General features: G+C 39.4%; 1 protein-coding gene across 3 annotated transcripts in view; it reads left to right on the top strand.

Moving 5' to 3' along the window:
* The first annotated feature begins 3,612 nt into the window (after positions 1–3,612).
* The window catches only part of MSH6 (mutS homolog 6), a 27,866-nt gene continuing 15,081 nt past the window's right edge, over positions 3,613–16,397 (top strand). The window contains exons 1-2 of one of the 3 annotated variants that reach the window (XM_058164995.1): positions 3,613–4,064; positions 12,505–12,707. In XM_058164995.1, the coding sequence (XP_058020978.1) occupies positions 3,907–4,064; positions 12,505–12,707 (361 nt within the window). In that variant the 5' untranslated portion in view covers positions 3,613–3,906. The remainder of the gene's footprint in view (positions 4,065–12,504; positions 12,708–16,397) is intronic. The other 2 variants (XM_058164993.1, XM_058164994.1) reach the window with 2 other exon arrangements.

Here is a 16,397-nt window from a genome sequence, read left to right as displayed (position 1 = left end):
GAATAGAATAGAATAGAATAGAATAGAATAGAATAGAATAGAATTTTATTGGCCAAGTGTGATTGGACACACAAGGAATTTGTCTTGGTGCATATGCTCTCAGTGTACATAAAAGAAAAGATACCTTCATCAAGGTACAACATTTACAACACAATTGATGATCAATATATCAATATAAATCATAAGGATTGCCAGCAACAAGTTATAGTCATACAGTCATAAGTGGAAAGAGATTGGTGATGGGAACTATGAAACGATTAATAGTAGTGCAGATTCAGTAAATAGTCTGACAGTGTTGAGGGAATTATTTGTTTAGCAGAGTGATGGCCTTCGGGAAAAAACTGTTCTTGTGTCTAGTTGTTCTGGTGTGCAGTGCTCTATAGCGTCGTTTTGAGGGTAGGAGTTGAAACAGTTTATGTCCAGGATGCGAGGGATCTGCAAAATGAAGACAAGAAGTAAATGTTTTTCAGAATTCATATTCCTCACTCTCATGTTCATTACACCTGGGGCCTATCTCCATATATGACCCTTCCTCTGACCCCCTGGACCTCATCTGTACATCATCTGATCCTTCAGATTCCTTTCCATCCTTGGGCCAACTGCTTATGAACTGTGGGTCCACATACAACACAATAACCTCTTAGAGACTGTCTTCCTAACAGTCTCCATTTTAAGGCCTGTATGATTTTTGTGTCCTCATGTTGCCCAACAACGGGTTCCCATAAAGCTGGGAGAAAGGTGACTTTACCTGGAGTTTCTTTCATATCTTTAGCAAGCGCAAAGTCTTGGGAAGACTGCCTGAGGAGGTCTAGTCACTTAAGCCATTTCAGCACTTAACAGTATAGAACCACATACCATGGCTGGCTGGCATTTTCCTTACAAACACCTTTGTGTGATTCTGCTGGGTTGCATGCATCTACACGAGATATGGATTAAGTTGTGTTCAGAGTTAAACACAGTAGTCCTTGCTTAATAATTGCCCTGCTAAGTGACCATTCAAATTTGTGATAGTGCTGAAAAAAATAGGTTTATGACTGGTCCTCAAATTTACAACTGTTCTAGTATCCCCTCAGTCACATGATCATGATTTGGCCTCTTTTCAACCAGCATGCCTTTATGAAAGAGTCCTGCAGTTACACAATCACCCTGTGTGAGCTTCACAGCTAGTCCAATCAGCAAAAACAATGGGGAAAGTGTGATTCCCTTAATGACTGCAATGAAGCTGACACCATAACTCAGGTGTAGTCACACGATATTTCACTTAATGACGGTGTTTTTTTAAGTTATTGGTCCCAATTATGGTTGTTAAATGAACTTTACCCGTATATATTTGCACTTATTTCCTATCCAAGCCATCTCCTCTTATTTTCTATTTCCCTACTTTTGGAAGAAATGTCCATCTAGGTTCAGTTCCAAGAGGCAAGATCCACAACAGGATGAAAGTCATTAAGATACAATATGAATTGCCCAATTCTCTTTCAGAAGAAAAGAGCCCCTTCATTCAACCAAATTAGCTTAAACACCTAGGACTTGCATTTCCTCTTTTGCCTATAGAGTCAGCTATGACCGCTACATAACCCCTACATGAGCTCATATTAATCTGACAACAGTCAATAGAATATTAAACGACACGTTCTTGCACAGGAACAGGAAGCCTACACAGCCCAAAGATACAAAGCCCAAATAAGATATAAAATGCCCCATTCTCAACTCCATTTTGTCAGCTGCCCAGAATTGCACATGGTTGATGGTTTTGCTTTATCAATAAACCCTCTTTCCAATTATTTATTTATTTGTTTATTTATTATTTATTTATTATTTATTTAATCAAATTTTTATATTGCCCTTCTCTTGAAGGACTCAGGGCGGTTTACAGCCAGATAAAAAAGACAACAATATAAATACAGAATAAAATAATATTTAAAAAACTTATTCAATTTGGTCCGAATTAAAATATCTTTAAAACGATAAAACCCACTAAAATTAAAACCAAATAAAATCTAAAACCCTATGCCAGTCCTGCGCGGATGAATAAATATGTCTTCAGCTTCCATGTTGTTTCCAGCTTCTTTCTCCCAGCTTGGAATTGAACCAGAGGGATATTTCTTCCAACAACAGTAAATAGTAAAAATAAAAAAGGAATTACAAGAGTTCCCTTGTAGATTTTTCTCCCAACAGCTCCTTGGATGAAGAACAATGGCAATGTTTTCCACAGCCCTGGAGTTGGGTTCCAATGACGCTAAAATATTTTGCCATGCAACCTTTGCCTATCTGGAAGATAATATAATGGTGTTTTTATTTTAAGATTCTTTTGGGAAAGCTGGATTTCATGTATGTTAATGTATAAGACTGTTAAAAGCAAGCAGGACTTGAGGGTAAAATGAAACTTGTGTGCTTGATGTGTGCGCTTAAATACACATTCCAACGTTTTAAGTGCAAACGTTAGTTGCGTACTCTTGGCTACTTTCTTTTTTATTATTATTATTATTATTAATTTTATTTTGTCACAACAGTATACACAAACAATTGTCATAAAAAAACATATCATGAAGAAAATATATATATATATAAGTAAAGAATATGCATCAGTTTGATATAATGAAGGGAACAATAGGACAGGTACGGTAGGCACTTTTGTGCTCTTATGCACGCCCATTATAGTCTTCTTAGGAATGGGGTGAGGTCAATAGTAGACAGTTTTTGGTTGAAGATTTTGGGATTTTGAGTAGACTATGGAGTCAGGTAATGAGTTCCAAGCATTAACAACTCTGTTACAGAAGTCATATTTTCTGCAATCAAGTTTGAAGCAGTTGACATTAAGCTTGAATCTATTTTTTGCTCTTGTAATATTGCGATTGAAGCTGAAGTAGTCTTTTACAGGAAGAATATTGCAATAGATGATTTTGTGTGTTAAACACAGGTCATGTCGAAGTCGAAGGAGTTGTAAGTTTTCTAATCCCAGGATTTCAAGCCTGTTGGTATAAGGTATTTTGTTGTTTTCGGAGGAGCGAAGAACTCTTCTAGTAAAATATTTCTGGACGCGTTCTATTGTATTTATGTCAGAGATGTGGTATGGGTTCCAGACGGATGAGCTGTATTCAAGAATAGGTCTGGCAAATGTTTTGTATGCTCTAGTTAGTAGTGTAGAGTTTTTGGAAAAGAAGCTGCGTAAAATTAGGTTTACAACTTTTAGAGCCTTTTTTGCTATGTAGTTGCAGTGGGCTTTGGCATTAAGGTCATTTAATATGAGAACTCTGTGCGGAGGCAATAAACTGTCTTCAAAATAACTATAAAAAGACCAGCAACTGGCACCAAAGGAGCTCCCTCCCCACTTCGCTGCTTGAGGACAGAACCCCTATTTCTGTTTCATTCCTGCAGTAAAAATAGGGGCCCGGAATGCGTTTTGCCGCTGCGCTGTTTTCCTGCAACGGTCGCCATTCAGGCCCATGCAAGGGGAAAGGCAGATTATGGGAATTGCAGACCAATCCAACGAGAAGTGCTATTAAGAGAAGGGTACTCCCGATTAAGCTAATTATTGCTAACCCGGAAGGAGTCGTTCTTCCCGGCTCTCCGTTTCTAAGCGAGCCCTGGGATTCCAGCATAGCTAGAGAAGGTTCTTTTGGCGAGGAGCCCCCAATGGGAGCGCTTCCCGCTCGCTCGGCCTTCAGCCGCGGCGCTGCGTTTCTAAGTAGGGCAAAAGGCGGGCTCTTTCTTAGGCCGGAACTGCGCTGGGAGGATCTCCTCGGAGCTGACGGGGCGGGGTGGCAGATTTCGCGCGTCGCCCAGCCGGCGTGACGGAGGAAGAGGAGGAGGCGGAGAACCGCTCGCCTCGTCTTTTTGCCTGTGCTTTGGTTGCGGCTGCTCGTTTTTTTCTTTCTTTTTGCAGCCGCCGCCGCCGCCGCCGCCATGTCCCGCCAAAGCAGCCTCCTCACGTTTTTCTCAAAGCCTGCGGAGAAGAATCATGACAGCGGCAGCCCCGCTAGAGACACCGAGGACCGCCCCCAGGTTTCGGCCAGTGCCCCTAGTAGCAGCCAGGGCAGGACGCCGACGCTGCCGGCGGATTGGTGAGCCGTGGTCCCGGTGGGGGGAGGGGGGAAAAGGCAGCCGAGGCCCTCTGGGAGGCGGTTTCTTTTCCCGGGCTTTCCCACCTTAGGCCTTATGCAGCTTCCTTCTCGAGGGAGCCCACAATGGAGTTTGGGGACGGAGGGGAGGGGCCTTGATCCGCAGCTGCTCTTGCTAGGCCCTTAATAAGTTGACACCTAACTTGCAACTCTTCGGAGCCGTTTCTTCGTTGCTTGAGGGCATCGCGGCGATCGCTTGGCCCCACGTAGGGTGCACCGCTTACCTAAATCAGTGAGATTGATGTCTAGGCCCAGCAAAGTTTCGTGTTTTATTTCGTTCTCCCGTTTATTTACGTGGTGGAAATAAAGCAAGGAATCGGGATTCTCGTGCCCCGTTGAATTCGGTAGAAAATGCTTCAGATCACACCTGCAAAGGACAAACTTGCAATTCGTCCACGAAGTGAATGCATTGACCTGGCATTATTGGTGATGCACGCCGATTGGGTGCATTTCATGGGAATAAAAGACCGTGGTAATGAAAAGATTGTCTGTAGCTTTTGAGACGAGTGGTCTTGTACAGATTTACTATTTTTTTATGGCCACGTGAGTTGCTTTAAAAGTAAATGTGTTGCAGCAAATCTTGTTACCAGTTCTGGACACAAGACCACGAAGGGTTGGGGAAACAGGTTTATTTGCGCAAAGGTTCAGAGCATTAGCATGGCAAATTCTGAACCCCGGGCTATGCCCAAGGTGTGCCTTTTATTCATTTTGTAACCCCAGCCTTCCCTGAGGCCTTACTCTTATCTAGCTATTACAGAGAAAAACATAAAAAAGAGAAGTTACATAATTGGTTATCTTATTATATTTCCATATATGGGCGATATCTTACACCATCTTTTACTTTTGGTAGACATTTCTTGCAATATTTTCTGTTACAGGAATCATCTAACACATAAGTCATTAAGCTCATTGTTGAGAATCATTACTGCAATGGTCAGGTAATTTTGCTTTGCATTAGCCATATAATCTTTTGGATAAGCAATATAAACCTGTAGATGTAGATTCTTGTCAGAATCGGACCATGTACAAGAAAATTAGCAAGCAGAAAATGTAGCTGCATTGTATTTCTGTATGTCCTGTTCCAACCACATAACCACTAGCTGTGATGTTTCCATGCCTCGCTGCACCTGAACATTCTGTATCAGGAAAAGTTCTGTAGAAATGTGCCCACACCTTGTTGTGTCTTGTCCGCTCTCACCGCAGCCGGGGTCTGCTTATCTGCTCCCGAACATGGAGGAATGTATGCCTCCCGGCCCCAGTTCTGGCTCCATGCCCAGACAAGCTGCAGAGGAGGGGGCACCTCCCGGTCCCAGCCCTGGCTCCATGCCCAAGCAGGCTGCAGAGGAGGGAGCATCCCCCGGCCCCAGCCCTGGCCCCATGCCCAGGCAAACGGAGCAGCTAGACCCCTCCCCCTCCTCCACAGCATGTGAGCCTGAGGAAAGTTTACTTCCAACAACAGCTGATTGGAGTGACCCTCGCATCAGAAGATTGGATAGGCGGAGGCAACAGAAGGAAGGGAGGGGCAGGCCTTAATGAGTGCTGAGTCATGGAGCCACACCCCATGGCCTATATAAAGGATCTGCTTTTTGGCAGTCTCTGAGTCAGGCAAAGTCGAACTTATCTTGCTGAAGTCACTTACTGGTCTCCTGCCTGCTCTGAGGACTTTGCTAGGACTTTGGGCAGAGCTGCAGAGGCAAGCCTGATTCGGATTTCCCTGACCCGGCCGTCAGCGGAGGAGTGGGACACGACACACCTGCTGTTGCAAACTGCTCGGAAACGCTAACCACAGAGCCTGTCCGGATAACGCTGGACATGATATGAAAACTGCTTTGCACACATAGAGAACACCTGCTGACACCTAGATATGAATATCCATCCTACTCAGCTGTGCTTGCAAACATAATTGCCATATATGTATATCCAACCCAATGTGTCAATTTATGTGTGGTTAATCAGGATCACAGGCTTGCCTTCTGAAACTCTGTAACCCACCCCTAACAAACCCCAATAAAAGAGTTTGTCTCGAGCTAGCTTGGGGCTCGCTCACTCTGAGGAGAATTTGACTCCGTGTCTTCATTCTCACTCCGTCCAGCGCGGGGCTGCCCGGACCCTCTCGTGGTGAGACCGTTGGCCGCGAGAAATGCCACAGCTCATCATTACATTTAGCAAGTTCTCTGTACTTTCCTAAGCAAGATAACTTCTGTTAATTCTGTTAATACTTTTATGGTATTTTTCCATACTGCCACAAATGGAAAAGTGTGATATAAAGTGAGCTACTGGAAACGAATATATAAGATTTTGTAAAATGGAAGCATAGGGAAAAAGTATGGCTAAAATGTTAGTCAGTTCCATTTTTTTCTCTTGGGTATGTTTCTCCACTCTTCATTTTGTCTGCTCTACTCATCTTCAATCATGAATACGCATAACAATTAACTATCGTAGTTAACAATACATGCTTTGGAACTATTAGTGTTTACAGCAGGGGTGTCCAAACTTGGCCCCTTGAAGAGTGATGGACTTCAACTCCCAGAATTCCCCAGCCAGCATGAGCTATAAATACGAGCAAGTTGCTGGCTGGGGAATTCTGGGAGTTGAAGTCCACCACTCTTCAAAGGGCCAAGTTTGGACATCCCTGGTTTAGAGCCTTTTCAATTGCCTGATCTAGCCTAAGAGCCAATTTGATGATGTGCTTATAGGCATTGAGCTAGAAATCAGGAGATTCAATTCTAGTTTAAGAACTAAGCTAACTGGACGACTTTGGGCCAGTCACTCATCTCTAGGCAGAAACTGTAGAAGCCATTGCCAAAAATGTTGCCAATAATTTGCATGATTGTAGTGTAATTTGCATGATTAAAGTTTTTCAAATCATCTGCCTAGCACTGAATTAACAGAAATCGAAGGTTAAAAATTCATTGTAATTTAAAAGCTATTTGCTATGAAATGAAAAAAATCTGTTCTTTTTTTAGAATATAAAGTTTTTTGAGCGCGGAATTATATCCTTTTGTATTTTATTGTTCGTGTGCCAACAGAAATGTCATCTTATGCAAAAGCAAGATGCTAGTTTTAGTCATTTGGTCATTACCTAAGTTTCAGAACAATTATTCAGGATGTTTAAAAATTTGTCCTGTTGATTCCAGAAAATTGGGCCTTGGGTTTCCTATTTATCTAAAGACTATAGAAACTAGACAAAGAGGATAGTAATTTTTTTCTTTCTTCAATCCTTCCCTGCTCTTCACGTAGAAATACTATCTCTAGGAATTCACTCTGTAGTCACCAACAAATATTGGCAGTTCTGTTTCTGGACAGCTTCAGTGCTTATTTGATAGTTTGTTATACTGTACTGCTTTAGTCAATCAAGAGGTATCTGCCTCTTTTCCTTAAGTGACTATTAAAGATGCAAAACAGGATAGGAAGATCTGTTCTGAGTGGCTAAAAAAATCTGTTTTTTTTAAACAGACTTCCTGAAATGCTGAATTTTAAAATGTAGATCATTTTACATTTTATAATATACATATTATAAATGATATAAATCATATTTTTCTCTGTTACAAAATAATTCTGTTGCCAATAAATATAATTACATGATCGGCTATTAAGCTAAATAATTTAACGAAATTCTAAAAAAATATGCATCTGAAAGTGTTTACAGAGTAACATGGACTCTTTAAGAGAAACCAGTCCTGAACCATTTGCTTAAGATGTCAGAAATAGAAACTCACATTTTTTGGGCTTGCTGTGCAAGAAGATAATAAACTGGGGGGAGGGGGAAACTTATGCAAACTTAATGTGGGAAGTAGTGGGAGGGAAAGTGAATAAAGGTATTGTCATGATTAGGGCAAGGATTTCTATTGCATATTTCTAAAATGTTAGAAATATGCAAGGATTTATGACCTTAAAATCAGTTAAATATGACCAATTAAAACCAAAAATACGACTTTTAAAACAAAAATGTAAATACAGTTTTTCTGAAATAAGCACCCAATTTTTAAAAATCTCTACTTACATTCCCACAAACAAATTAAAAGATTTTTTTCTTCTATTACATTTCCAGTGTAGACATGCTAGTATTGAAGGAATCAAACATTTTGAGAGTAAACTGGATTAGTTTTCATTAACAGCAGAATTGCATTGGATGACCATGTGCAGACTCAAAACTCCTTCTAACCCAGTATGTTCTTGTATCTGGAGAAACTGTTTGACATCATAAGAAGTTATAGAAACAAATTTGGAAAAAAGATATCGAGAAAATTCTGGCTCAAAGCCTTCACATTTTGCTTCGAGCACCTTTAGAACATTACTTATTTTGCAAAGTGTTGAATAATCCAGATTGAGTTGCAGCACTTTTTGCGGCTTATCACTAATGTTTTTCAGCCACTTTCCCCTTTGCTTGCTTTTAAGTCACTGTCAATGTTTACAGTGCATCCACTAAATTCCATTTCTACAGTTTCAAGTCCAGTTATTGCTCTTGATAATCCGCTGTAGTTAAATCCTGTGTGTGTTAAGTTTCTAGTCAAGGTTTCAGAGAAGGAGTCTTGCACAATCTTGATGAAGGAAAATTTACAACCGTCAAATTCTTTAACTATCTGCTGCAAGGAAGCATAATTTGTGAAATAATACATAGCTGCATCCAGCCAAGTCCTCCAACGTGTCACAATAGGTTGGGGAGGCAGAGCCAAGATAGGAACATTTTTTTTTTGGAACTTTTGTACTTGAAGTGGAATTTAATGAATATTTTTTCCATTTGAAATTATCTAGATCATGATAGTTGCTTCAAATCTCTTTGTCCACGCTGTAGACCATGTGATTAGGATATTCATTCATTTTGAATTGCAAGTGTCCTCTGCAAGTATGATTTGAAGCATTTTCTACTATATTCAGTGGGGCACAAAAATTTGATTCCTTTATTTTTGCGACAGAAATGAATAAAGAATGGACAATGAAAAAAATGTGATACTATGCTAGGCCTAGACATAAATCTTACTGAAATACTTCTCTTTTAGGTAAGCGGTATGCTTTACCTACCCATTCCAGCATAGGACCAAGCTATTATACAGGTACTCCTTGACTTCCAGTAGTTCATTTGGTGACCATTCAAAGTACAACAGCACTGAAAAAAAGGGACATTACCGTTTTTCACACTTATGACCATTTCAGCATCCCCATGGTCACGTGATCAAAATTCAGACATTTGGCAATTGACTCATATTTATGATGGTTCCAGTGTCCTGGGGTCATGCAATCGATTTTTGTGACCACCTTTTAAGCAAAGTCAATGGGGAAGCCGGATTCACTTAACTGTTACTAACTCAACAACTGCAGTGATTCACTTAACACCTGTGGCAAGTTTGTAGAATGGGACAAAATTCACTTAAGAAATGTTTCACTTAGCAACAGAAATTTTGGGCTCAATTCCACAATGCACTCAAGTAAGGAAGTGATAGGTCCAGACAGTTGCATGTTTCGTTTCCAGCACTCTCCCTGCTGGTCAAGTGATTTGGTGATAATCTTTGTCTGACTATTAGTGCTGTTAGGCTCAGCATAGCACATGGGGAAGAACCCAGATCAGAAGGCAATATGTTTTATAGCTTACATCTTCTAGTAAGCTTTCCTATTATTTTAGGTTCAGCTGCAGAATAAACAAAAAAAGGGAAAGTCATCTGTTTTAATACTATTATTAGCATAAGAATGTATGCTCAAGTAGTTTATTTTTCTTACTGTTTAGAGGTACATAGTTTTCCCCCCTTCCCTTAGGCTCTCATTTTCTGCACATGAAGTTCTTATGCTTCCTACAACATAAAGGAAAACTTTAAAATCTAATTATGATATATGATTGAAATAAACTAATCAATAGCAAAATAAAGACATGTAAAAGATAGACAAGTTAAAATTAATTTATTCATATTTCAATATGAAATATGTTACGTTTGAATAAGAAAATTGTTGTTAGTTGCGAAGTCATTTCCGATCCATCGTTACCCCATGGACAATGTTCCTCCAGGCCTTCCTGTCCTCTACACCCCACCTCACCCCGCCAGTCCATTTAAGCTTACGCCACTGCCAGTCTCTGCCAAATGAATATGCATGCAGGTTATTGGAGGAAGTAGGGTTAAGGTCCTTGGTTCCTTTCTGGCTGTGACACTTTCTAAAAGCAACTAGAGGTCTTTTTCTCTCTAGTGACTTACTTTGCTGACCTTATTTCCATAGTTGATTGTTTATTTTACTATTCTGTCTCCTTTGGTACTTTGTGTTCTACTTAATCAGATGGTATCCCCCCCTTTTTTTAAAATAGTTTCTAAAATGAAACGTTGATGGTCTTTGTAGTTTTCAGAAGGAACTTTCAAAATAGGAGTTATTTTTTTGATGACATCAGCTTGCACATAACAAATAAAACAGGAGTTGGCTTCATTGAGATGTGTCTGAAGTTTCATTTGGTTGCATACTGAACTGCCTTCTGATGATACTGTTCCAAACTGTTAAAAGAAATATAAGCTGTCTTAGAACATATTACATCATTTGAAAAAAAATGGTTTTCTTTGTTCAAGTCCATAGAAGAATGCTCAAGCATTTCCTGTGCACATGAATTTACTAAAAGCTCTCCAATTATGTAGGAATTCTTATTTGTCTCAATTAATAAGCAACTTCATTGGATGTTTCAAGATTTTTTTTGGGTAACTCTTGAGTTTTGGAAGTGTTCAGTTTTTTTCAAATTGCACTTTTTTTGCATGATGCATTTTTCAAGATGGAGAGACATGTGATGCTCTTTCAACTCCATTCTTCAATATGCAAGATTTTTTTCTGCACACACACCCCCCCGCACCCGCTCTTGTACCTCATTACCATCAGTATGGCAACTAAGGCTTTATTGTATTTATCTTCAACCTTTTGAGTTAAATGGATTCAGCAAAACATTATAAACTGAAATAGAACAAAACAAAACTGTGAACTAAGTTTCAGAGAGAACTACCTTGCAGGTGAAACTCAAAAAATTAGCATATCGTGCAAAAGTTCATTTATTTCAGTAATGCAACTTAAAAGGTGAAACTAATATATGAGATAGACTCATTACATGCAAAGCAAGATTGTTTATGCCTTGATTTGTCATAATTTTGATGATTATGGCTGACAGCTTGAAAGAGAAATTCAAACACTTTTTCTGTGCAACAGAAAAGGGGCATCTCTGCTGACGTTTCAGCAGAAAAAAAGAGAGTCCTGAATCGGGCTTACATTAGGCTTTTATACTGTTTTCACAAGGAAGCACAAGGTTACAATTTCATTCATTGGTTATTTGCCACTTCCTGGGTTTACTTACTGCATGTACAATTGCCTGTAGCATGTTCCATCCCATCATCTTAGCATGATCTCTATATTGTGTGATTATTTAGAGATAGTGTTTTAATATGCTAATAATAGTTTGTTCACCTTTGGATCCTTTGCCCACAGCTTTTGCGTGGTTACATTATCGGCTTCTGCTGGCAAGCTTCAGTTTATCTAGTATTAATTCACTGTGGAGTTACTTGTGGCATAGCTCTGACTGGAGCGCTTTATAAGCTGAAATTAAAGTACCAGGCCTTCGTTATATTTCAGTAAGGCTTGATAAATCTTTAATCTGATCTGTTGATAAAGTATGTGTTGTACGATAAAACTGTTAGACTGATTCATAATTGCCTGAATGAGAATGTTCATAAATTTCTCTATTGTGGAGTACCACAGCAATATCCTGGATTCTGTGCTATTCAACGTTTTTATTAATGAAGTGGATGAGACTGAGGGGATAATTACCAAACTTACATATAATACAATACAGACTAGGAGAAGTGGCAAACACTTTAGAAGAGAAAGGGAATTCAAAAAGATCTAGACTTGAGTACTTAACTGAAATAAAATTTAAATGGAACAATTTAGTGTTTGACATCTGGATAGGAAAAATGAAACAAATATAAGATAGAGAGGCCTAGCTTTGCAGAGCTGGGTGTTCTACTAGATAATAAGTTGAACATGTGCTAGCAGCACAATGCAGCTCCTAAAAAGGTGAATGTTGTTTTGAGATGTATTAGCATGACCTTACACTAAATGCAAAAACCCACTCTAGGAGAAAAAGAAGCAAAAAACAGGTCTGAAAATAACTAAAAGGGATCTTTGCTCCTAGGTTATGAATGCTGAGGACCTAACAGAATTCTTTCATTTGGGGGTCATAATCATGAAAAAGAAAAATTGAATGTGAAAGACACATTTCTCTGCAAATCTTTAAAGGAGCCATGTATTTTCCCAGAATCATGTAGCATTGGCAGAGAGCAGTTGGGGGATCCTAGAAAAGAACATTCAAATGCTTCAAAGAATTGCAAGCTAATGTTAAAATTACACTTATTTTTCTTCTTTTTTGCAGTGACTTCAGTGACTTTTCACCTGGTGATTTAGTTTGGGCCAAACTTGAAGGCTACCCATGGTGGCCATGCCTTGTGTATGCGCACCCAACAGAAGGATCCCTTTTAAGGGGGAGAGGAAGAGCATCACGTATCCATGTACAGTTTTTTGAGGATGACCCTTCAAGGGGCTGGGTTAGCATTAGATACATAAGACCATATAAAGGTAAGAGATGCAGTAACAGAATATTACTGCTGAAGTTAGATATCTTTATATTTAATGCTGTTATTGCTTCATCTTAATAGATAACAGACAAAGAAAAAAAACACCTTTGTTCTTTATTTGGGAAAAAGGTATAATAGATTTTCTGGGAAGATGGCAAACTGAAGATGTCTCTGGAGTAGAGCCAACAACCGTGGCGGAAAAAGGAGCCACTGAATGAGTCGGCTGCCTGAACAGTCTGGATTAAAGAGAGGACCTGGGATCACCCATAGTGCTTCATGTAGATATTTCCAGTGATACACCAGAAATGAGCAGGTTTTAGAGCTTTGGAAGCTGGTAGAATCAGTTTTGCTCAAGCTGCTTAAGGAGTTTTCCAAAGGGACACTTGGAAATTTCTTAATTACTTTCTCTAGAAATAGATTGTACAGTGCTTTTTGAACATTAAGGACCTTCAGAAGACAAGTTTTATTACATTCAGTTATTTTCTTTCAATCCTCAGTGAAAAAGTTTCATGTAATTTTAAGATTTTTAAAAAAAATTTGGAAATAAGCAGCAACAGAGTTATTAGAACATTGATTTTAGAAAGTTTTTAAACAGATTAAGAGGTTAGATTGACTAGAAATAAGATTTTGAAATAATTATAAGAACACTTCTTGTTCTTCTTGGCTTGTTTAAAATCCTGTTAAAATATATGCAGACTTTGAATTTATGTATGAAAAATTTTTCTCTGGGAGAATGTGGATTAGAGCAAAATATAGAAGGAGACCTTGAAGTTATTGAAATTGTACTTGTCTTGGTGAAGGGAGAAGTTATTTTTTGTGTATATATATTTCCTTTTTTAAAACGTTTTTTTCCTCTCCCCTTCTTTTTTCTCTGCATTTTTCTTTTTTGTATTTTTCTTAGTTTGTGTTAGTTTTTATACTTGTATTTTTAAACTTAAATAAAAAAATATTTTTTAAAAAAGGAAAAAGGTATGACAGAAAATATTAAACTGATTTTGCTTTTCCATTAAAGTAGAAAAACAGCTGTTATTTGAACAAGATTTCATTCAACTGACATCTGGTTTTCTTACATAGATTTCTGCACATCTGTTTGCAACTAATACAGAAAAATAGCCTGGTTTAAAACAATTTTCCTAAATGTTGTATATGTATCATGGCACTTGAAGAAGAGGCAAATAAAGTGGGCTTAAAACTTGGTGAAGACAAGACCAAGCTGATGCAAGTTGGCAGTGTTCAAGACAACACCCCAATAACATTAAGAGGACAGGCCTTAAAATTTGTGGAACAATTCAACTGATTTGGTAGCATCATGGATACAGATGGGGGAACAGAAGCAGATGTGAAATGCTGAATAGGCAAAGCAACTGCTGCCTTCCAGCAAATGCACTCAGTATGGATCACATCTATCATAAACACAGCAACTAAGATCAGACTATTTAATGCCATTGTTACACGTACTGCCCTATATACCAGTGAGACCTGGAAATCTACAACAAGAATTATTCATAAGTTCAATTGCCTCAGAAGATTTCTTCATATCTCGTATTGGGACCAAATGAGAAAATTCTAAAAAGAAGCAATTCCTGAAGACTTTGAGATAGTGACAGAATGAAGAATGGGCTTTGCTGGACACGTGCTCCACATGAATGAGTAATGTCTAGCAAAGACTCTAATAATTAGATATTAACAGATGGAGAAAAAGAAGAAGGCCAAAGAAAACCTGGTGCCAAACATTTCAGGAAGACCTGAAAAACATTAATCTTAAATGAAAGGATGTGGAGACTAGCTGCTGATTGAGAACTATGGAGTATCCTGGTAACCCAATATGCTTAGCACAGGATGTGAATAATAATGAATAAAAGTATTGTCCGTATGTTGGGATTGTAACGTTCATAATTCTGAGATAGCATGATTACATTATGTGGCATCATCTACCCTATAATGTCTATTTAAAAATTCTAAGCTGGTTTGTATCTGGATAGTACTGGAGGCATTTATAGGGTGGGAGGATCATTTTCTTCAAAATGATAAAAGTAATACTGTACTGTTATGACAAAGGCTCAACCCCTTTTGTACATTTGTAGAGTATCATAGTGCTTGTACAAAAAGGAGGGCCTTGTGGCATGACACTGCTTCTGTCATGTGATCCCCCTTGCAGATTTTTGTGGTTGATACTTTAAAAGAAGAAAAGCAAGAGTGTGGGCAAGGTAGTGGGATGGAGAGATCGTGTTATCTAATAACCATGTTGTCATGATTGACTCCAGGGATTTTTTTCTTTTATGGCCATCTGATGGAAGACTGGTTTGAAAGCATTCTAATATGATCAGAAGAAAGGGTATAAATTGCACAAACTAATTCCCATATGATTGTTTGAAACAAAATGTTGGCTTATATAGGAACATGCAGAGAACTTTCTTTTTATAGAGGTAAAAAAAATATCTACCGTATATACTCGAATATAAGCCGATCCGAGTATAAGCCGAGGTCCCCAATTTTACCCCAAAAACTGGGGTAAACTGGGGACTCGAGTATAAGCCGAGGTGGAAATGAGGCACCTACCGGTTGAAACCTCCTCCCTCAGCTGAGAAGGCTGGCGGCTCCCGCCCGCCCTCTCACTGCACCGCAGGGCTTCCCGAAATGTGAAAAAGAAAAAAAACTCGAGTATAAGCCGTATATACTCGAGTATAAGCGAGGGCTTAAAAAAAAACTGAGTATAAGCCAGCACAAAAAACGTGCTGAAAAACTCGGCTTATACTCGAGTATATACGGTAATTTGAATGGATTTTATAGTTAGACATGAAAGAAAGGGTCTTCCAGAATTATTTCAAGCCATTTCTAGGAATAAAGTGAGAAAATCATGACCATAACCATCTGTCCCTTCCGAAAAAACAAAGAAGAATAGAGAATGTTCCTACTATATTACAGAACTTGAGATCTAGATGAAGTGTCAGGCAGAGTCAGTCCTACCATGTTTTCCCAAAAATAAGACCTATCCTGAAAATAAGGCCTAGTTTGATTTTTACATGTGCACCTAATATAATCCCTACTCCAAAAATAAACCTTAATTAAGACCCTGCCCATTCTGTCCCACTGTCTGGTTGTGGGGGTGGGGTGCGAGGCGCATATGTAAAAATGAATAAGAGTTGGAGAGTGGAGCTTCTTCACATGCCCCACACCCGCTTACTTTAGGACTACTTCAGCCAGAACTATGCCCAAAATCTGTCGCGCTGCTGCCTGACCTGCAGCCAGACGCCACGTGGCACATCACGATGTTGCCGCTGCTCGTGGCTGGATGTCATGTGATGCATCGTACTGGTCCCACCGCTTGTGTTAGGATGCCTTGTGCATTGCACAGCAGGAAGCCGCATGGTTCGTCACGCTGGTGCTGCAGTGAGTGCACGCAATGGTGTGTTGCGTCATGCGGCCTGTGAGCAGTGGCACTGGCACAATGAGCTGTGCAGCATCCTGCCACGAGCGGCGCCACCAGCACGGTGTGCCACATGGCATCTGGCAGCAAGCTGCAGAACTCAGGCAGCAGCGCAACAGGTGTTAGAGTGTAGGAGGCCTGGCTGTGATAGTCCTAAGGTAAGCGGGTAAGACATCCCCCCAAAAAATAAGACTTGGTGCCTCTTTTGGAGGCAAAAAAAGTATAAGACTGGGTCTTATTTTCAGGGAAACATGTTAGCTAGCC

This window comes from Ahaetulla prasina, chromosome 1, assembly GCF_028640845.1.
Source record: "Ahaetulla prasina isolate Xishuangbanna chromosome 1, ASM2864084v1, whole genome shotgun sequence".
Taxonomy (NCBI): domain Eukaryota; kingdom Metazoa; phylum Chordata; class Lepidosauria; order Squamata; family Colubridae; genus Ahaetulla; species Ahaetulla prasina.
This window is presented reverse-complemented; position numbering and strand designations above follow the sequence as displayed.